Here is a 23,185-nt window from a genome sequence, read left to right on the forward strand (position 1 = left end):
AGTGAACAAGTGCCCATTCGTTTAACCCAGCCCTCCCTATCCGCTATGTTTCGGTTTCAGTCTGTCTGCCGACGTCATGATGACGTTTCTCGGGCAGAGGTCTATCTATTGTCTCGGTTCGTAAATTGATGTTGCTGTCAATTGGACACTTTATCTTCTCCATAACTTTGTACCGCATGTTTGTAATCCTGCAAGTTGCGTCGTTCAGGTTTTTTGTGCTGACCATCGCGCAGGCTTTCTCAAGATGGATCTTGTAACGTACGAGCCCGGTTCCCCTGGCAACACTGTGCTCGGCGCAATGGCGAGCGGTTCATATCGAGGTTTTGTTTGACGTGGCGCTAAAAAAGTGCCCTAGATATACTCCGCGTCACGATATTTTTGTCGTAAGACCAGCGAGAATCGCACTTTTGTTCTTCCAGAAATGTGCGGGATCAATATGGGGCAACACTGCGTGCAACAATGCTGGAAAACATCTCCTGTCGCCTGCAACAGCGGTCACTGTATTCGTGCAAAATAGCCTAGAAGAAGAAATGTCCTCGTCGAAAGAAATCCTGCAAGTGGTGGTATTGTGCGCAATGTGGTACGCGATAAGTTCGGGAAATAACGTTGTGGGAAAAGTAGTGTTGAACAATTTCCCGTATCCATTAACTGTGACTGTTGTACAGCTGTTTTCTATCAGCGTTTATTCTGGACCCGCTTTCGCGGTATGGGGTATCCGACCCTACTTAGACCTGGATTGGAACACTTATATCAAGTGCATAATTCCACTGGCATTTGGAAAGCTATTCAGCATTGTCACTTCTCACATCAGTTTGTGGAAAGTGCCTGTGTCCTATGCGCACACAGGTTAGTATAGTCATCTCTGCTGGAAAATTTTATGTTTTTCGATACGGTATGTGACCCATGTTCGCTTTCAAACACACCAATTTTTAAACGCCATAAGCCCGTCCACGGAACTACACCAGCCTATTTTTTTAAACTACTCTCGCGCTTGAAGCAGTCTTTTTATTACTGCACAATAATCTGATATCTGAGTGTCCTTGGATTCGTATCTTAAATAGATTGTTCTCATGGTGTGCCTCCATGTGTCTAAAAGAAGTCCTGTGTATGCTCTAAAAGTACAAAAGGAACTCATTTAGTGCCAACTTACAAAATAAATCAGCCAAGACTAGCTGGTTTTCAAATTCTGTCCCTTACAGCTGTTGTAACAACACACTTACGTGCGGATTAAATTAGTTGAAGATGCTAGTCCTGAGATTAGCTATCTAGAAGCGCCGGTGAATAAACTTTTCTACGTCCATTATTTCATTTGTCACCATCATAGGCTCCATTTCCAACTGGGGCTTTAGAAATAGTTTCTAAACTAGATGCGCGTGTCTTTCAGTGAAGGCTACCATGCCTTTCTTCACAGTTGTACTATCACGCATCATCCTCAGAGAAAAACAGGCATGCGCTGTAAGTTTGCTTTGCAGTCCCTCCACAATTGTACATGGTTAGAAGTCTCTTTTTCTTCTTGTAGGTATACCTCTCTTTACTGCCAATTATACTAGGAGTAATGATTGCAACATTAACGGAGATATCGTTTAACATGATGGGACTCATCTGCGCGGTCACTTCGACAATAGGTTTTGCGCTGCAAAACATATACACTAAAAAGGTGAGTGGGACAACCTGTGAGGCATCCTGGGAATCTTTTAATATGCGATTAAAAGGGGCGTGTCTTGCTATTTTGCCTGTCTCAGGTTACTCCTCCTCAGATATGTAGTTTAGCCTCTCTCTTTTATATGTGTTCATAAAGTTTGCTATGCAACACTGCTTGACAGAATTTGCTGCTAGGATGAATGGTTGGTTGCTTTTCTCGCATGTGTGTTCTTTCGCTTAATTTCAGGTGATAAGAGACACAAACGTCCATTACCTTCGGCTGCTACACACTTTAGCCAGGCTGGCTCTCCTCTTTGTTGTCCCTTTCTGGCTGCTTCTTGATGTGCGCAGGTATTCTACGGACACCACTATGGTGAGTAGCTGTGCACAGAGTAGCTCTCAAGCTTTGCCAAATGGAAAAATGTTGTTGCTCGAAATATAGTCATAAAGTTTTAATTATCGCCTAAGAAAATCGACCATGAAACTTGGTGACGGCGTTAGTCCATCTCTACATATTCACCCTTCAATGCGACACATTTTTCCCAACGATGGATGACTTGGCGGAGACCTTGGTTGTACGAGTCTGCATTTTGGCTGTTCAGGAAATGTTCCACCTCGAAAATCACCTCATCGTCATTCTGCTAATGCCTACCATGCAGTGGTTAACCACTACCCACTCGTACTACTAACTCTGTAAGTGGTTAACCACTACTACGCGGATGAAGAAATTTCTTCATCCGATGAAAGAGGAGGAAGTCACTGGATGCAGCATGTGTGACTGTGTCCTGTGGCGTTGTCGTGGAGCAAAAACACCCTCTTGGACAGCTTCCCGCGACGCTTCGTCTTGACAGTAGTATGCTCCTGCGACAGTTTGCCCCCTTATGAGCATAATTCGTTAGCACCATACCGTGGCAGTCCCAGAAAAACACTCACCTGCCTTTTTCGGTGCTGGTGATTCCACTGCTTGCTTTGCTCCTTTGTCTCGGGATCATAGTGATACACCCAGTTCATGGTGGCTAAAGAAGTCATCTGGACACAGCTGCAACATTTCCGCTTGGGCTTTTTGAATGGGTGTGAGCAGTTGTGGAATCCAGTGGGCGACAATCTTTGTAATGTTCAACATGTCGCGCAAGATGTTGAAAACTCATCTACGACTGATTTTCACTTTTTCCACTATCGCCTCGATTGTGATATGGCGGTCTTGGAGCACTCCACTTGTGTTGCAATTCTTCACAGAGAGATGGTCTTCCACTTTGTTCTTTGTCATTCAGACTTGTTTGACCACACTGGAAGTATCTATGCCACCTGACCACTGTGTCATATGATGGATTGTTGGCGCATTGTTCCCCTTCAAATTCAGAAAACCGCACCATACTCCACTCCATTTTTTTGGGCTCCTCTAGCGGCGTGCTGCAGTACTGTGGTGCGAGAACTTCAACGTGTACCGAGACTGCGGACATGTACCTACCAACGTACAAAAATTAATTATGTCACTTTTTTTTTTTTAGGTGATAATTAAAACATTACGACTATCCCTCATACATGTTTGAGCTCCTCCCGATACGCTATGACAGTTTGTCTCAGCCGACAGGACAGTGTCTGTCCAGTCACAAGGCAGTTGGTAGTTGTAGACAAGCCACAGAAGTAACCAACTGAGCCTCAGCTTGAAATAATTGCCGAGATTGCTAAATTGCTAGACACGGTTAAAGTCTCAAACAGACTTTGTCTGTTCTCGTTGTCCCTGGGGGTTTTACCGGATTTATTGGGGACAGCTTCTTTTTTGTTACAAGAGGCATAATTGACTGTTTCAGTTTGCACAAGTGGATGCATTTCTGGTGCTGTTGCTGCTCTTCCTGGACGGGGCGCTCAACTTTGCCCAGAATTTAGTAGCTTTCACAATCCTCAACCTCGTGTCCCCTCTAACGTACTCTGTGTGCAACGCATCCAAGCGTATCGCCGTCATCAGCGTATCGCTTCTTCTTCTACATAATCCAGTGACAGCACTTAACATATTTGGGATGATGCTCGCTGTTTTAGGCGTGCTCTGCTACAACAAGGTGAGAGCAAATTATTCTGGAATAATGTTAGCGATAAGATATCTCGAGCGTTGATGCTCAACATGACTGGTAACATGAGGTGTTTAGATATGGATCTACGTTACCGGCGCTTTGGATTTCTACGAAAAATTATTTTGATCCAATGACTCCTCCCATTGTAAAAAATGAGTCCACACAATGGGGTGTCCTGCACACACAGTTCAAAGAACGCAGAACAAAGTTCTCGCACATGACACATCTAGTAAATTTGTGTTTGTCACTGTGAGGTGCATGTAAGTAGAGGCCTGGAATTCTAATTAACTGCTTTGTTAGCTTTCTCACTAATTAAAATATTGATGCAACACCAATTGCAGAGTCCACCACAAATTAATTTCTGGATGTACCGTTTCTACAAATTGACAGATCTCCCTTCCCACTGTTGAAGATGAACGAAATATCTCTCAAAATGGCATTTAGATGTGCAAATACTATATTTACTCGCGTTATTTCGCGGTTTGCTACTTGTTTGGGTAACGACTGTACAGGCTCTCACTATGTTGCGTGTACCATATTAATTTATTTCTCGGTAATTTCAGGCAAAATATGATGCCAATCAAGCACAGAGAGAAGCTAAGCTTCCTCTCAGTGTGAAGGACACAAAATCTCTGTTATTGTCCGATGATGTCTTCCCACAAGGCATTCTACGAGTGATTCCAGCTAATGGGACTGTGCATTCATTCAGTGCTCACAATTCAAAGTTGCTTCTTGGGACATGACCTTTAATTTTGTTTTAGGAATTTTCATTGATCTTCACTGTTATGAAATGCAAAAACTTGACTCGTTGTATTTTTAGTGAGAGTAATTTTTATAACACACACTAGTGAATACAGGGATTTACTTGTCCGAGGAAGATGACTGTCTTCTAACTTTGGTTTCTATGAGAACTGTGATATGGGCGTGTTGGCATCACTGATGATTCCAGAGACAGGAAGGAAGAGAAATTGACATTTTCTTATCTGGGAGCTGTTCTGCAATGCGAATAAATAGACGTAAGAAATAAATGTGCTTTTGTGGAGGCATAAATGAAAATAGCCCTGGGATCAGCTCACAACGCTTTAAAAACCAGGCTGGTTGGTCGAACACTTTGACTCGACGTTGATTGAACATTGTAGCGCTCTTATTGGAATTGTTGCTCGACAGGTATCAAAGGACGTAATGTGGGTGTCGCCTCATATTGCGAACTTGGCAAGAATTTCTCTTGGCAACATTTTATTGTCACCCGGCCCCTTTGTTTTTAGCTGGAGGCAAATTCAACCAATGTAAACCAAGTGTGCATTTTGGAAGTTGGTGCGTTGTTATATCATGAAGCAATATAAATAAAAAAGGTGGGTGAGCGTGCCTTCAGTGCAGTTAACTCATCGAGTCGAGGAATTTATGATAGATGGTAAGAGGGCCTCTTGTGAAGTCGTGTGCTTTCAAAAAGATGAGGCAGGCTTGGAGGTGTAATAGGTAACCTTGCAGAAGAGGGTGTTGCTGGCTCAGGCTATTTAATAAGCGGATATTTGGCAATATGTGCTGTGTGTTTGTGTCGTCCTTTTTGTTTGTTTCCTGGCACATCCTTTTTTTTTTCGATCGATTTTAAAGCATTTCGGATATGTCAGAATGTTGTTTGTTTATGAACCAGGTCCTGCCAGTTTTTTGCCACAGTAAAATACTGCAGCTTCTTTTACCATTCTTTTGTTTTGCCTATTCTACTGAAGCAAGTCTTGAATGTATTATTTCATGCATCTGCGAATGAACGTTGGAACGACTTATTTCTCCAACGTAGAAATACCCAATGATGGCACTTGATAACTGCTGAGGGCATTGTGTCCATCCATTATTGGTTGCGACAGGTTTTATTTCAAATACACTACTTTAGTAGGCAGCATTGGATTTGTCTATACGCCAACGCATAAATATGTCTGCATTGTGGGTGTCATTAACTATTATCTTCGGGCTCCATGCTTTTTTTTAAGGTTACGCTCATTGGATTAAAGAATAGGACTTGATGAAAACCAGTGGTTTTCCTTTAACCATTGGCCTGAGCTGGATCTCACTACAGACGATCCACTGAGTGGTGAAGAGCACTTGATTGTTTTTTGTTTTTAAACATTTTATTTGAGACACGTCTTGTCTTTGCACGTCTTTAGGGACATGGCAATAGGCACATTGTCTATACAAAAAAGAAGTGTGCGAGACCTCATTACAGGTGATGCTACGTCATGTATCTGTTTTGTTGTTATAGGTACGTACAACGGATGTCTGCAGCACCCAAACATTTTAGCCTGAGAATCTCGTCAAAGCAAAAGGGTTAAAATCACAATTAGTTTAATAGATGTCATGGGGTGTCTTAATATAACAGTTACTTATTAGTACAGCATATGGTTTCCACATGGAGGCCATGTTGGATAGATGAAAGATGGAAGTCACTGAAAAGGTTAGCCACATCTTCTGGATCCAGGGCTCTACCAATTGAGCTAAGCTAACACATCTCCCCAGTCATCTGAAGTCAACCACTCTCTCTCTCACTCATACACAAAATCATACGACAGGGATCGACGCAACTGTTGAACATGAAAGAACTGATGTTCTGGGGCTGGAACAACATAGAAGGGACAAATACATACAAAGCCTCAATTTGCCTAAGAAATTAACAATGAGGCTTTGTATGTATTTGTCCCTTCTATGTTGTTCCAGCCTCAGAACATCAGTTCTTCCATGTTGGATAGCTTTGGATGACACAGTAGTTGAGGATTAAGTTCACATTGATGGGTGTGATATGCTGCAATTTATAGGCAATCTGCACCAGTGCTAAATATATGCGGGCATTGGAAGGTACTGAGGTACATTTGAACAGGAGTTGCATATGTTCCCTCGTATAAGGCAAATACGAGGCTATAGAAGATGGAGCCATGTACTAAACTCAGTGGTTGTAAAAGGTAAAAATATGTCACGCGATAATTTATTTTTGACCCTGTACAGAAACGGGAAAATGTACACAATGATCATCTTGAACCAGCAGTTGTGAAAAATACTGTAGAGCGTGTGGAAATCCTTCTGGAAGATGAACATTTATTTGATGAGCCCCCAAAATTTGCCGTACGGCTTCTTCATTAGTTTATTTCACCATTATACATTCCCTGTGATTTGCTTTCATCAAACTCGTCAGTTAGGTGAAATAAGGGTGAGCAGGCAAGCGAGCTGGTGAAGGTTCGACGAAGGCATACCTTGAGCTTGAGAGAACGATAACACAGCCTTAAGCCTCGTCTGGTCTACTTCTTGGTGTGTTATCGTTCCCTCAAGCTCAAGGTATGCCTTCGTCGTGCCTTCGTCGTGCCTTCGTCGTCAGTTAGCTCATGTAACACGATGCCCGTCGTCTGCCGCACCTCGTGAAGCCAATTCTGCCCCTTCTTCCTACATTGGATCATCTCGGTCAGATATGCCTTTCAATTACCAAGTAAGGAAACATGGGAATATGAAAGTAGAATTCTTGGTCGCAAAATAAAACCTACTATAGGTGCAATCCCTACCAATAAAATGATAAGAAAGCAAAGGAAGCACTGTAGCGAAGGAGTAAACCACGAATATCCCTACGACATTCCTACAAGGTCGTGAACGTCCTGAGTATCTGGACATTCCATGCGATATCTGTGGGATATCCCAGAACGACATTCGCGTTTAAATTTCATATACCTAGTAATAACGTGTCCCAGGTACGTCTGTAGGATATCGCGCATCGGATGTTTGAAAGGCCTGCAGATCCCCGGGATCCTTCGAGATCGTACGGTGTCGGCGCGGAGAACTATACCGTAGTGTGGACGCGTCGTCTGCTTTTCCACGTTTATTCCGTAGGTGGAGCATTTGAGGAACCGAACTGTATCAGATCTCCAAGGAAGGTCGATATGAAAACACAGTGATCCTGTGTGCGACAACACATACATGTGAACACTGCGGACGAAAAAACAAATGAAGCGAAATAGTTGATTTGGACGTTCACAATACGATTACATGTATAGGCTGTGGTGTCACGCGATTGGAAGGATTTTGAAAACCATTCAAGAGTGCTGCTTAGATACACGCCATGGACTGAAAGAACTTTCGCTATCGTCACACTGGTCCACGGATTTGCACGATTTGTGTGGGTCGGTCCGTGGCAGGAACGGGTGCCCGCGTGTTATGTGTATATATATGTGTTTCAGCCATATATATATGTGTATATATATGGCTGAAATCTTCTATGCTGATGCTGATTTTTGTTGTTGTTTTTTTTTGCTTGCATATGTTAACATACTAAATAATTGGGAAATTTACACGGCCTGGACTGCAGCAAGTGGAGTGGTGAGCAAAAGCCGAGCTACCGAGCCCGGCAGTGGACGAAATGCTCTGCACTAAACGAAAATATTGCTTTAGCACAGGGCTGAGCACAGAACACCATGTAGAGCACAAGTGTGTTGCTCCGCTCTCTACGTTCACACACAGGGACGTTCACATCAGGGGCTGCCCGTTATTTTCACAGCCCAAAAAATATTGTTTAAGAATACGACGAATGTTTTTAGCGCTGTTCTTCGAGGCAAGTGACCTCACAAGAACAGGAAAAAAGAAACTCACAGTTGTGCTCAGTGTTGGCTCAGGCCCCCAAACGGTGACTTCCCTAATATTTTTTCTCCTTTGGGAGCAACAAGTTTGACTCGCCATAGCACGTCCTCCAACTCAAACTACGCAGCTGATTACTGCAATTGCTGCGAGGATTGGGTTGCAGTTTTGTTTTACTTACTTTCGGTTTCCAATTTTTTTGGCAACGCGGCTAAATCAGCTGTGTAAATCGTACAACGCGTCTGAATCGTTTCGCGAACCGGTAACTGCCTAATTTTTTTTTTTCCATTCAGTTCCGGTTCAGCGAAAAATACGGGTTTCTGTTCGAGTTGAGTTTCGGTTGAGATGCCTGGTTGAAAGGCAATGTGCATGTCAACTGCGTGGACACAAACGTTCCTGCAACGCCTGCAACAGCTGACTGCAAACAGTGTGGAATAAAAATCACTCGGCGGCTTCAACCTGTGGAACCATACACGAAAACAAACGCAAGATTTATTTCAGTAAAAAACAACAACTAGAGTCCTTGAGCAAGGCGACAAAACAACTAGAGTTCTCGAAATTGGAAATGTGTGACAGGCACAAACATAAATTCACCCAAAATTCTCTCCTTGTGGGATTCGAAATGGTGTTTCACACAAGAGAAGAAAATAAGATTGTGTTTATTGTTTAGAGGTCTTGTGCGGCAAGAACGGGCGGTCTTTCGTACTGTGCCTCTTCGCTCAGCTCTGGTAGCTCGTCGTGACAAACCATCTCAACCACAGCGGAACAGACGCAGTCGCCGAAAATATTCACCGCTGTTCTGAATCTGTCGCTGAAATGGAACCCTTATTAATGTGGGCATCATATATCATTTCACTTACATGAACCAGTCGGCGAGAAAAACTAGGGAAATGTCAATGGGAGGAATGCTCAATGATTGGAGAATCACGATCAGTGTGATGACGCTGCTGTTCGGAATGCTGGCTGCACCCATACTGGCAAGAACTGCAGTTGCCCTGGAAAGAAGGGGAAATTAGCGCTGGGGTGGGTCTATGACACTCATGCCAGGTTTAGATGGTTAACGTTACGTGAATCTATGCTAGGAGGCCGCTCGCTAGTGGAAGCTGGTGCTCAATCACTTCGATATTTGCCATGGATGAATGTCCTTATGAGGTTTATACGTAGACAACACATTGTACCGCCTGCATTGAGTAATTGGCGAGCACGGCATGCCGACGCGGGTAGACTTTTATAGGGTAACACCCTGTACAATCACGGTGTCACACAAACATTGCCGTCTTGTACACCTGTACGTCAAGAAAAATGACAAACAGCAAAAAAGGAAATTACGAGCGTGCTTCTCCGCGCATGTTCCACGCAATTCAGTTTTACGCCGGTAGAGTTTTCTGTTTCCGACACCTAACCGAAGCAGATCACGGGTGTGGCCTTCGGATTCTCAGGTAGAAACACCGATAAGGCGGGTCGCTTTCCAAGATAACACGTCGGGCGATTGGTTGATAGAAGGTGTCAACCACTTTTAATATTCACGCCTTTTTCGATTGTGCACCAATAACAGAAGAAATTTCAAGTAATCGAGGTAGATTACTTTGACCAGGATAGGGTTCCTGGTGTTCGAAAAGCGCCACGAAGACACGCGTCCAATCTGTCCAAAAAATCTGCCACGTGCGGGTCATTTCCTTCGGGTCCTATTTCGGGTGGTAAGCTAACTGTCAACTAACGTCGATTGCAGGATTTCGCAGCAGACGCATATGTGAGACGTCATCACCCCTGACTTCAGACTACTGTTTAGAGGAGTTCGGGATAAACTCTGGCTATTTTTCGCACGCTTAGCGTAACTCCGAGTTGCCAGAGTTGAATTAGAAAACGCGAACACTGAAAGCTCTCCTCACGTGCGAGGATTTTGAGGTACTAACAGAGGGCGCTCTTTACTGCATAGCACCTGCAGAGCACGCAGTATGCGCGGATGATCGCCTCCCGATAAGCTGCGAATGGGGGCGCACGACTTTCCTTCTAACCAGAAGATAAAACGATTTATGCGACGAATAGCGCTATCTCTACAAATCCGCTGAATGATTGTGAAGCAACTATGTGTTTCCTTCAGATCACTTACCCTATGGTGAGCATGTGTTCTGGACCGAGCGACATTTTCCTGAAATGGGCTAAGAAAACAGCAGCGATTGCTTCCACAACGCAAGTGCCTTGCATGCTCACATTGGCCCCGACGGGAATTACAAATCGAACGATGCGAGGGTCAAGACCAGCGCCTTCCTCCAAGGCATCGATAGTGGCAGGAACACTCACAGCTCTGCAAGGACATAAGCTCTATTGGGACCGTTGATGACGTCGCCGCAACCAATGGCAGCGGATATCGTACTTCCGAGCACCCAATCAATCATGCTCTCTACCATTGGTTCACGGTGCATCACGGCATCCAACAGTCTCTAATCTCATGAGGCACCCGTAAGAAATTTAAGCGCAATATTGCACGTTGTATGCTGCGAATAATGGCGAATTCGGGTGGTCATTTCCTGGCAACACGGCCTAACGCTCGAAAATTGCTAGGGAGGACATGACGGTATCGCGGTCACTCGTCGTGGAGTTTCGTCGTCTGCTACGTGAACTTGGACGTGCGGATATAGTTGGGCAACCCGCTGCTCGGTTGGATCCAAACCAAAAAGCGTCACGTGACCACGAGCTTGGGATCTGGCAAGAAAATCTATCAGGAAATGACCATTCACGTAAATTTATTGAGTTCTCGCTGTCACTTACGACGTATGAACAAGCTAGGTATGAAGCACCTCGCGTGATACACAACACCGTTCGATGGCACTTTGTTGTCGTTTTCCGTAGCATCCCAGTGCCCTAATCTTGTTTCCCTTTTACCCAGTTTACCCGCTTAGATGGGGACGACATGCAGTGGTGGGACGGGTACCTGGAAGCAGACTTGAATGCTTGGAGTACCGGCGTTCGCATTTGGGCCATAAAAGTTGTCACTTTTCGTCGGGTACAAATTGCATAGACGAGGGGAAGCAAGATAAGGCCATGCACAGCCAGGCCGATCAGCGCCGTTGTGACGTATGCCCGAAGGCTGGACATAGCGTCCTGCACAGTCTGAATGAAAAGGATCCAGATTGGTAAAATATCTGCCTCAAGAGCGAGGCAATGCGAGCGTACAGCAACTTGCGTTATTCTGGTGGCAACGATGGAGAACATGCCGATGGGCGAGTACCAGGACACGAGATGGGCTACAGTGACGGACGCGTTGCTGAGACCGACGAAGAAATTGAGTAGAGCATCTGCTTCGCTGGCCGTGTACGAGAGGACCACACCGAGCACCATGGATGAGGCCAGTACGCCCATCAGGTTCGAGTTACCACCAGAGGTCACTTTAAAACCGTTCGGATCATCTGCAAAATGTACTGCTTGAGTAGCGCTTAGGAGAAATAAACAGAGCGTTTGGATTGTCCCACTCGTCCTACAGGGTTGTCCGTCGTTAGCCAAACGCTGTGGTTATCATCGCGACGTTCATGCTAGCTGATATCGCCGAGAAGCCAATTCGTTGACCTGTTGGTCTTATTCTCCGTATTCACAGCGTCTGGCTAACGACAGACACAGGGGCGCCTTTCAATGTATTGCTCCATATAGGGCTGTTGCAGCCAAGTTTGCACAGAACCATTTCGGGCCCAAGCGGCCACGTATCCAAATAGTAGAGAGTTTCATCAGCGGGTTCTGCATGTTGTTTCTAGCGGCGTGTCGCCATGGAAAGCTACAAACCACAGGAAATCCACAGAAAAAGCGCTGCATCTTGCCAAGTGCGAACAACTTGAGACCATGTATTTGAAAGTGCGCTGTCGTCTGCTAAGGTACCGCGCGTTGCATACAGGGGGGATCGGACTCGCTCGAGGAAGGTAATGGAAGGCGTTGCCTCCCGTTGGTTGCTTCATTCCGCTATATATGACGTGCTCGTTTTCGTATTCATCACTCCCTGTCGAAATTCGGCGTACTAAATATGTGACTATCTCACATACAAATAAGCGGCGAATATTTTCTCACTACATCACTCGCTTCCGTGCTGTCGTTCGTTCGTCACTTTATTATCACAAAACAAGAGAATGGCGGTTCCTTTCGGTTCCCGTTGATTCGCAGAGCAGCATGAAAATTACGGTTGACCGCGTGCATTCATCTTTGGATTAATGCTGTCTTCGGAAATGCGGTACGATTTATTGATTTCGCTCGCAAGGCATACAAACGCAACGGGTCTTGATCCGCCTTGCTGGAAAGCAAAGGGTTGGCGGTCTCAGAGATAACATATGATTCGCGCTTGATGCAAAGAGATAGAGAGGGTAATAGAGAGATAAACCGGCAGCCGTATTTGAAGCCACCCTGGATGGTGACCTCATCTTGCCTTTTTTTTTTTTTTTTGCAAATGGCGAACATTAGGGCTTCATGCGGTCTTTGCGCGCGTACGCTTCGAAATTCCGCGGTATTTATTGGTTCCGTAATGCCGTCAACATTTTCCCCCAAACCTACGGAAGAGATACTATGATAGTCACATAACCAAACAGTGTGATAGCGAAATGTATGAATATAAGACCACCAGAAACATCATTGAGGCTGAAATATAACGGAATTGGGAACGTCATGTGTCAGCACCCCGTCTATGGCGCTAACCAATTCAGCTGGCTCGAGAGTGCATGTCTCACGACCGTTTTAACCTAATTTGTATTGCGCACTCGTGTTTCTTTCGGTTCGTTTTTGCCTTGACAGAAGGAGTGTGAGAGAGGGTCGCTATCTCGTTGGCTCGATGTGACAACTCTGCGCCCACCCAAAAGGGTCGTACGTTTCCTTCGATCGGGACGCAGTGACTCTACAGGGTCGCTGTAGTTTAGGGGACAACACTCGGGAATAGGAGAATCCCATTGACGGTCTTCCTTGCATATATTCGCCCGCAGAAACAAGTGAAATCGTGCAACGCACACGTGACCTAAGAGATGGCCGCGCCCGTGATCGGCGGTCAAACACGTTTGCTGGACGTCTTTCAACCACGGTAATATTTTTATCCGATAATCTCGCACTTGGGCGACCAAGAAAAAGAAATACGCAGTCCTGCTTGGTATTAGTGAGAGCACAGTCTAGGGAATGAAGCACTCTTTGGAAGAAAACTTTAATATCCACAGGCTTTCGTGCAGCTCCTGCACTTGATCGAGTGAAAGTACTTTCACCCGATCAAGTGCGAATATTATAGTTTTATTCCAAAGAGTGCTTCATTCGCTGGCCATCGTGATAATCTCGCAGTAAAACGTGCAATTTTGTACATGAGACCTCGCACTGTTCCAAAGATGTGATGACGACCCTGCTTAAGACGCACTGAGTGAATGCGATGTACTTAAAATAACGAAAAATGTTTTACCATGTCGCAGCTTATTGCCTTTATGCCGACGGGAATATGTAGGCGAGCGCTAAAACGACGTGTAAACAAAGTCACGTGACCCCAAAAGGTCGTTTTGCATGACATGTTACAACAATGGCGGGCGAGTGTGATAGTACAAACACTTTTTCTCTTTATTTCGTCCCTATGGTGGCTGCACAGGGAAAAGCAAGAACTTACCTGTTGAGTTATCCATTACAGTGACGGACTGAAATAGATGTTACCGCTATGTGACACTGTGACTATTCCAAAGAAAGGCTTACCGAGTATAGGCATGCTCCTACGAAGTTATCGGGGAAAAGATTCCTGTTGACGGAAAGAGTGCTGTCTGTAATACATATTTCTGGAACAGGCTTTTTCCATCAAAAAGGGAGCGCTTCCTTTTTAATCAGTTTAGCAAATTCTATGGAATCTGAGAGCAGCTGTTATTTTCCACACATAGCACTTTCTTCGGGTAGCAGTCGTGTCCCAGTTTTTCTGTCACGATTTTGTGGCCGCCACGGTTCCAGCCGTTTCGTCTTCCCAAGCGTCTCCATACGCTCTCCCGTACTTTCATCCTTTGTCACACTGTCTCAATGTAAGAGGGAGATTATTTTGTACATATCTGATCGATTTCACCTCTTTTCCCTGACATGTTTGAATTTCATCGTTCGCTCTGCCGGTTTACCACGCCGCTCAACGCGGGAACGGGCGCTGAAGAGCAGCGCTCGAAAATTTCCCAACCAGAAGAAGACAAGATTGTGCACCTGATCAGGTCTAGCATGGCGTCTTCCAGCAATCCTGTGCGAACGGCTACTTCTTTGGAAATGGACAGACCAAACCAGACGGCCACAGTGACACCAACGGCGCATGCCACTATAGTAGAGCTGACGAAGAAGACGAAAGAGACGTGTCCGATGCGTGCTGCCAGGAGTATGTCGATGCTACCTAGCGCCGCTACGAGGCTGGACACCACCAGTGGAATCATCATGCTTTCTAGCATACGCATGTACCTGGGAAGTCAAATATTTTTCGCCAATGTTTATGACAACTTAAATAACACATCTCACAAGTTCTATTAGATGCCATACTAAAAGCGCCTCTAAGGCACTATATAGACCCTGACCTCAGTGCCAGTCGTTTTTACTGTTTAGTAACGTAAATTTCATTTAGTGACATCCATGGCATGAAAGGTTTCGTGTTTTTTGTTGTACAGGGTTGGGGTTTCTAATGGAGATAAAACAAATAAAACCAGTGTCGGGAAACTAAAATAGATGTTAAGAGTATTACGCCCCAAAACTGTATATCTATACTGCCACTTGGCGCGTTTCTCTGCGGCAAAATCGTGGAAATAAAAAAAATCGCCGCTGCTTTGACATTTCTTATCGGCTCGTTCCTCAGAAGGCGACACGCTCGAACACGGTGTTGCAGACGATGTCGAAACCATATTAACGCGATATGAGAAGAGAAAAGAAACATAATATCGTCTGCATCGCCGCGTTCGACCGTGAATCCATCTGACGGAACACAGGAATAGTCCTTTTTCTTTTTAATTTCCACGATTTATCCGCAGGGGTCAAGTGGCAGTATCGATAGAATACCTTCCTTAACGTCTACTTTAGCTTCCCGACACCGTCTTTATTTGCTCTATCTCCATTACAAACCCCAAATCTTGGCCAACACTGTATTTCAAAGCGTGCGACCCGAAACGACAGACTCACCAACTTTCCCAACTCCCCAACAGAAGCAATCCCGGCAAGACGGTGCAGCTTGGAGCAGCCAATTAATGACTTCCACGCGTACTACTAAAAATGTACCGGTATATGTACCGGTATGTATGCTACTCGGCGGTGATGAAGCATCAGCTTGAGTATGAGGAGAAGCAAGTATACGGGAGGCTCACGAACCAGCAAAATGAACAGCCCAGCTCGCTTTTCTCTCTTGGATTAATTGAAGGGATAGGGTAGTTGGTACCATTGCATAATGGGACAAGGAAACGAAGATTGTCTTCCTCGTTCGAACCTTCATTATGCATATAGGGCATAGCTTACACGTCACCAGGGAAGTAAAGGAAGGCCATGGTACGACTTGAAAGAGGAGAATCACGCAGGTAGCCGCCTAGAGTGGCACCGCCGACAACAGCAGCTAAGGTGAGCAGATTGAGCGTGTTCTCGGACATCATGAAGACACCCCAAGGTGCCATAACGTCATCGTGGTGAATTTGGTGCCCGTTCTGTAAGATAACAACCACTGATAACATCGCTCCTGATGATCCCATCCCATACCATTTCTGCGTTGTTTTAGCTCCGATGAATGTCCAATGAGCTTCTTCCTCTTTCACTACACTAATGCATACGATATCGTGCTGTTTACTTTCTCGTAGTATCTTCGCAGTGGAGGTGGGGAAAGAACGAGAAACGCACATAGTATATTACAAATATATTAAGCTAAGAAAGAATTTTCTAATGTGAGACGAAAGCTAAAGCAGCAACATAAATCACTTATTATTGTATAGGCCTGTATTAGATTATGTTTAGGGCCCATGTTTTGTATTTCACTATTAACGATCATTTAGAACCAAGCATTGGGCGTTTTTTTTTTTATCTTTCACAAAATTTATTTATTTAAGTACTGTTGTCGTCCAGGAGGAGCAAAGCGACGCATCGTTAAACTGGATAACTGGTTTATTCAGTGTCACTACATTCACACTTAGTGGAACCAATCCACAGTTACAGAAACGACGCCACACTTGCGTCTTAATGAGTCGGCGTCCAGAACTCGACTGACTCAGCAAGGGTTCCCGGGTTATGATATCACAAAAACACACGAGTCAAAAAGGGCAAGGGCAAATCGGCAGGCGCTTTCGGGGAGCGGGCACCAGATCTATGAGGTGACGCGAAGCATGTGATGCGGTATCGGGTAACCCTGGCAGTTGTCTTGAAGCGGGTGTAAACTGAAAGTGGAGAAGCAGTCTTCCTGCAGCCCAGGTGCGCAATAGGTCAATATCCCCTTATACGCTGTGGCCTATTGCCTGCGGTTGTGACATTCGTTCCTCTTTTTTCTTCTTTTTTTGAAGGGGATTCCGACAGTACGTTAAAGACCCCCAGGGGGTATTACATAACGGAGTGGAGAGAAGCACATAGGGGAAGGCGCGTGAGCTAACCCCGCCCTTGTTGTGTGCAATAAACAGCAAATGTGTGAGGGAGTTTTAATGCTTAGGCAGTTGTCCAGTACTCGCAGTAACGGCTACGCTCGTCTTGGCGCATTCCAGGAGTAGAAGGATGCAGGTGCATGATGGGATCCTTCTTGCTCGTAAATGCTGGCCAATCGTGTTCTAAGAAGGTACCTGGATTCCTACAGAACAGGACACAGCATGTCACTTTCTGCTACGAGTGTACACAACTTGTGGCACCGTTCGCTGACAAATGTTACACTTCCTGAACCCGCCCCGGGAAACTACACTGCACGACTAGCGAAATTCGGAAAGCTCACTTATGTTTAGCGAAATATCCGAGGAGTCGAATTATATGGTGGCTCAGCTGCTTGTCCTCGTCTTGGAACCTGTCGGACATCCTTAGAGGTACCCCGCTGATGAACCAGAAGGCAGCCGAATGAGGCACTCCCATCCATTCAGGCACATTCAACGACGGGGTGGGGTAACAGAAGCGGTAGACATATACTTGATTTCCGCTGGCTGCATGGTCAGCGGCGAACTGTTGACATGGGCACTGGAGCACCGCATCACCAAATATGTCTGAAGCCAATGTCCTAGGGTCCTTGTAGGCAAAAGAGGATTTGTGTCATAATCACACCTCGATTAATTGATATCCTCGCGAGGGCAGATGCTGAGGTGAGGAAAATTTTCAGAGAAAGGTAATGTAAAGGTAAAGCCGAACCCGAAAACATGGTATGGGATAGTCAGAATTACACTATGTAGTTACAAGACACGAAGAAAGGCTATCTTTAACGTTGAGCATAGATGTAAAAACGCGAGCCTTTTTTGCTGCCTTGTTTGTTATTTTGTAATCTGCTAATTTGTATATCGCGATTTTGTATTGTTACTGTCATTTTGTACTGTTGCTGTACGGTGTACATTGGGAGGGGAGCCTTAGTCAAGCCTCCTCGGCTTTTTGCTTCCCCTTCCAACCGAAAGGAAAATAAAAACTTAAACAAAAAGCGAGCGTATGAATTTTTGACGTTGACAACATGTCCCCGAGCTTGGGGCAAGGTCAACGAGAGGAAACACAAAAACGAACAGTAGTCTTGTGCTGTTTGTTTTTGTGTTTTGTCCTTCCCCAAAGCTCAGGGACATGGTGCCAACATCATGATATTTAAAGGAGTTGAGAAACCACATGCTCAATTTAGGGTGCGTTCCAAAACTTACTCGAGTCAACTCGGGAGTAGCGCTCTACCCGAAGCGCCGTTCCAAAACCCGGTCGAGTAACTCGATGACGTCACTACGGCGTTCCAAAACAACTCGATTCAACTCTCCTCCGAAGGCCGGTCAGGGAGTAATGACGTCATGCTTTTGTCGTCTGCTGTTTTCCGCGAAAGCGCGGCATCGAAACCAGCTGAACGTGTGGTTGTCAAAAAGCCTCGATCAATACACAACTGGACACCCAAATGGCAACACTCTTCCTATGCGGATTGTGCGACATGCTTTTTGAGGACCAGGCGAACGCCCAAAGACATGCGAGCCGGATATATTTCCCAGGAAAAAGTGAGTCTCGCTGGTGCGCTTTTCTATTTTGTCTCCATGTACGTTGCGTTTCCATTATCTATTTAGCATATGTTCACTAACAGCTGCCCTGCAATGTTTATTTCTTTCACTGCCTTGTAGTCACGTGGTCCTTGTAAAGGCGGAGCTCTATGTGAAACGTTCAAAACTATATTAGGAGCAAGGGCTATTACTGTCCAGCATTATTATTATTATTACTTTTGTGTGCGTGTGTTGGAAATCGGATTTTAAATGAAATTTTACTTTTCTTCCTTTACCTTCACAGTTGTAAGATGGTTTGTCAGTACGTTCGTGTGAACAGGTTTCAGATAAAATATGTACTACCATAGGCGCAGGCTAGCTGGTGGATAAATGCTTGGGTGGAACTTTGCTAAATTCTGAGCTGTGGAAGGAAGGGACAACACGACAGAACTCTGTCACGAATTTCCCGTCTTTTCGCCCAAGCTCAGACTTCTTTCAAGATAAATGAAGCATGAGGCGTTTGCGCGCTCCGCGATACGTGTGCTATCAAAACCGCTTCATCGCGCTCTGATTACATCCCAAGCAGCACGATGTACTGAAAGTCGAGTGCAATGGGGGTGGACGGTATGTGTCTTATCAACTTTATTTAGTTTCACAAGTCTGTTCAAGGCCTTCTACCTACCCCTCCACCCCTATTGCACTTGACTTTCAGTACATTGTGCTGCCTGGGATGCTTTGTTTGAGCCGTTCAGCTCACATTCGACTCCGACGCCGCGGACATTTCCGTGACCCAAACCACGTCCGCACCACTACCTTAGTTCCAGGATTCCAACCAGCAGCTTCCACCTTTCGTATTTTTCATCTTCTGTCGTCATTATGTTATCATTTCTCTTTTTTTTTATTTCTTTTGACTACGAAATGCTACGGGATGTATCCACTTTATGCATTTGGGGTAGCTAATGGTACGTGAAAACTCCATCCCACAAACAATTAACAAATAAATCACGACAATGTCAGTTGCTTTTCCCTTTCATTCTCCAATAGAGGGGCTTAAGAATAATTCTGCAGTGTCTTGGAAGAAATAGTACCAGACAAGGAATCTCTGAATGCAACTGCAACAAGTAACTATACATACACAAAGCTCAGCTGTGAGGAACATAAAACGTCATGCTCGGTGATAAGATATCTATAAGGTAAATTTCATTGCGCGGCTACGATACCTTGGGTGTGTCCGTTAAATAGGGTTCAAGTCGAGCCCCAGTTGAAGGCACCTGAATATCAAACTGCGACAGGAGTGTAGTTGCATACTTGAGTGCCTCCGAACGGTTGCTGACGCGCTCAGTGTCCTGAGGTCGTGGAGAAATAAAAATACTCCCTTCATTAGAGGCTGTACCGATCAAAAGAGGAACATTAAGATGCTTGGACTGCTGAGGCCGCTTTGGCAAGACCGGATTCCCATACGTGACATAGAATGAAGTCCAGTCATTCTTTGCCACCTCTTCCTGAGCGAGAAGAATTTCGGCTGCAGGTTTTGTTCGTAAACACAAGAGGACCTTTCCTGGGTGCGAGTTCAAGTCCATACCCAATCTGGCACAGCCAACTATCGTTGCTAGCTTGTTGGCACGTATTAAGCTTCTGTAGCTACTTTCCACGAATCCTGGACTGTAAGCGCACGCGCCGTCAATGACAGCTGCGTGAAATAAACCACGACTTCCAGGTGATGCTAGGTGAGCTCCGACGGACACCGCACCACCACTGACGCCAAGCAGTGTTACGCGACCGGGATCACCACCGAAAAATGCCACGTTCCGTTTGACCCATATCAAAGCTAGTTTCTGATCTTGCAAGCCGACGTTACCTGGTGCGTCCTTGTGACTAGCATCGAGAAATCCAAAGACACCGAGCCGATAGTTCATAGATACGACGACAACCTTTCCGATGGCTGCGAGCGTTAACCCATCGTAGAGCGGCGATGATGTGGAACCGGTACTGAAAAATCCACCGTGAATGACGACCACAACTGGCCATTTCTTATCATCCTTAGCGGGAGTCCATACGTTCAAGTAGAGACAGTCCTCCGAAGCGTTCTGAAGGGATTTCACGTGGATTGGTAATCGGGACTCGCCGAGTCGTTGCATGCACGGGGCAGACATCCCTTGCGCAGCGCTCAAGATGTGTTTCCACGGCCTTGGGTTTATGGGAGGTTGGAATCGGAGTTCTTCCAGGGGAGGTAATGCAAAAGGGATGGCATAGAAGGCACGTAACGAATGACCCTGCCATGTGACAGGTGCGCCGCTGACACGTCCATCTCGTGTGTGCACAATGAGCCCCGATCCCTGAGCACGCTGGCTCATTAGGCACCACAACGCTCCTGTCATGAGGAGACCCCCTGCAGCCATGCCCATAGCCATGCTGCACGACACGAGCAGCATTTCTTTCTCTTTCTTCTCCACTTGATCGCTCGGATGAATAAAGAACAAGCTCCCTTGCCAGTCACGGGACACAGCAACGCAGAGTAGAAACGCCTCAATCAAAACGTAAATACGTGTTGCGTTTTATAGGAAAACATTTTTGTGTTCTCTTCAAATAAGAGCTGGATTCGCAGTCGTCACCGTACAGAGACCATCGACTCGATTTGCTCTGCACTCAATTATGAAAACCTGGTAAGCAACAGGAAGGGAATGCCTCAGACTGTTTAATGCTGAAGAAAAGGCTGGCTTTCGAAACTCGAGATGATTTATTTGCAATGCGACGTTGTGTTTGTAGTAACCTCTTGCAGAGGCCTCAAGGGCTTTCAGACAACGTTGCAACCTTTGCCACACAAAAAGTAAAACCACCCAAGCAGCACAATGTACCGAAAGTCGAGTGCAATAAGGGTGGACCCCAGGCAGCACAATGTACCGAAAGTCGAGTGCAACAGGGGTGGACGGTATGTGTCTTATGAATGTTCTTTAGTTGCAAGAGCGCGTTCAAGGCCTTCCACCTACCCGTCCACCCCTATTGCACTCGACTTCCAGTACATTGTGCTGCTTGGGACGGTATGTGTCTTATCAATGTTCTTTAGTTTCACCAGTTCGTTCAAGGTCTTCCACCTACCCGTCCACCCCTATTGCACTCGACTTTCAGTACATTGTGCTGCTTGCGCACATTCTCGGTGCACTGGCTGCTCATTACACTTGCCACTGATCATCCTTTTTTTCTTTTTCCTATTGTTCACGCGTTCCACGACGCCGATATCATTCAAAAGAACAAAGCACGGAGCGTGTGTAGGACGACAAAAAAAAAAAAAAAACGCGTATGTGTGGAATGCAGTAGGGTAACCTCATTTCAAGACACATTTTGGTGATTCACTGGATCAAGCTCGTGAGCTTCATGTAAAACTTGATATCAATGCACGTCAGCAGCTTTTTAGATTAACCTCTGTAACGTTAGGTGTGCCCTTTAGCATAAGATCCCTCTGTTCAATGCGTAAGTGTGGAATACAGGAGGGTAACCTCTTTTCAAATGACATTTTGGTAACTGATTCACTGGACGAAGCTCGCGAGCTTGATGTAAAGCCTGACATCAATGCACATAAGCAGCTTTTTAGATTAACCTCTGTAACTTTTGGAGTCGCGCTTTATCGTAATATCCTCCTGTTCTATGCGTAAGTGTGGAATGTAGGAGGGTAACTCATTTAAGGGGACATTCTGGTAACTGTGAGTCATTGCATCAAGCTCGCGAGCTTGATGTAAAGCTTGACATCAATGCACATAAGCAGCTTCTTAGATTAACCTCTGTAACTTTTGGAGTCGGGCTTTATCATAATATCCTCTTGTTCTATGCGTAAGCGTGGAATGCAGGAGGGTAACTCATTTAAGGGGACATTTTGGTAACTGTGAGCCATTGCATCAAGCTCGCGAGCTTGATGTAAAGCTTGACATCAATGCACATAAGCAGCTTCTTAGATTAACCTCTGTAACTTTTGGAGTCGGGCTTTATCATAATATCCTCTTGTACTATGCGTAAGCGTGGAATGCAGGAGGGTAACTCATTTAAGGGGACATTTTGGTAACTGTGAGCCATTGCATCAAGCTCGCGAGCTTGATGTAAAGCTTGACATCAATGCACATAAGCAGCTTCTTAGATTAACCTCTGTAACTTTTGGAGTCGGGCTTTATCATAATATCCTCTTGTTCTATGCGTAAGCGTGGAATGCAGGAGGGCAACTCATTTAAGGGGACATTTTGGTAACTGTGAGCCATTGCATCAAGCTCGCGAGCTTGATGTGAAGCTTGACATCAATGCACATAAGCAGCTTCTTAGATTAACCTCTGTAACTTTTGGAGTCGGGCTTTATCATAATATCCTCTTGTTCTATGCGTAAGCGTGGAATGCAGGAGGGTAACTCATTTAAGGGGACATTTTGGTAACTGTGAGCCATTGCATCAGGCTCGCGAGCTTGATGTAAAGCTTGACATCAATGCACATAAGCAGCTTTAGATTAACCTCTGTAACTTTTGGAGTCGCGCTTTAGCATAATATCCTCCTGTTCTATGCGTAAGTGTGGAATGTAGGAGAGTCACTCATTTAAGGGGACATCTTGGTAACTGTGAGTCATTGCATCAAGCTCGCGAGCTTGATGTAAAGCTTGACATCAATGCACATAAGCAGCTTTAGATTAACCTCTGTAACTTTCGGAGTCGCGCTTTAGCATAATATCCTCCTGTTCTATGCGTAAGTGTGGAATGTAGGAGAGTCACTCATTTAAGGGAACATCTTGGTAAC

The 23,185-nt window shown here is 45.3% G+C and overlaps 3 protein-coding genes across 3 annotated transcripts; 1 reads left to right on the forward strand and 2 right to left on the reverse strand.

The window, feature by feature from the left end:
* The first annotated feature begins 259 nt into the window (after nucleotides 1-259).
* Nucleotides 260-5,067, forward strand: LOC135390570 (solute carrier family 35 member E1 homolog). The gene is made up of 6 exons (XM_064620306.1): nucleotides 260-846; nucleotides 1,385-1,455; nucleotides 1,520-1,657; nucleotides 1,889-2,014; nucleotides 3,453-3,698; nucleotides 4,274-5,067. Exons 1-6 carry the CDS (start codon nucleotides 531-533, stop codon nucleotides 4,451-4,453), a joined length of 1,077 nt encoding a protein of 358 aa, XP_064476376.1. The 5' UTR covers nucleotides 260-530; the 3' UTR covers nucleotides 4,454-5,067.
* Nucleotides 5,068-8,952: 3,885 nt separating this feature from the next.
* LOC135390571 (excitatory amino acid transporter-like) lies at nucleotides 8,953-16,075 on the reverse strand. Its single transcript, XM_064620307.1, has 10 exons — nucleotides 16,005-16,075; nucleotides 15,771-15,952; nucleotides 14,487-14,732; nucleotides 14,004-14,046; nucleotides 13,921-13,948; nucleotides 11,487-11,719; nucleotides 11,245-11,423; nucleotides 10,423-10,617; nucleotides 9,173-9,307; nucleotides 8,953-9,123 (listed from the first exon to the last, which is right to left on the reverse strand). Exons 1-10 carry the CDS (start codon nucleotides 16,005-16,007, stop codon nucleotides 8,979-8,981), a joined length of 1,389 nt encoding a protein of 462 aa, XP_064476377.1. The 5' UTR covers nucleotides 16,008-16,075; the 3' UTR covers nucleotides 8,953-8,978.
* An 840-nt stretch (nucleotides 16,076-16,915) lies between these two features.
* Nucleotides 16,916-20,849, reverse strand: LOC135390573 (cholinesterase-like). The gene is made up of 3 exons (XM_064620309.1): nucleotides 19,639-20,849; nucleotides 17,212-17,495; nucleotides 16,916-17,073 (listed from the first exon to the last, which is right to left on the reverse strand). Exons 1-3 carry the CDS (start codon nucleotides 20,827-20,829, stop codon nucleotides 16,935-16,937), a joined length of 1,614 nt encoding a protein of 537 aa, XP_064476379.1. The 5' UTR covers nucleotides 20,830-20,849; the 3' UTR covers nucleotides 16,916-16,934.
* Nucleotides 20,850-23,185: the final 2,336 nt, after the last annotated feature.

Source organism: Ornithodoros turicata, chromosome 4 (assembly GCF_037126465.1).
Source record: "Ornithodoros turicata isolate Travis chromosome 4, ASM3712646v1, whole genome shotgun sequence".
In the NCBI taxonomy this organism is placed as follows: Eukaryota; Metazoa; Arthropoda; class Arachnida; order Ixodida; family Argasidae; genus Ornithodoros; species Ornithodoros turicata.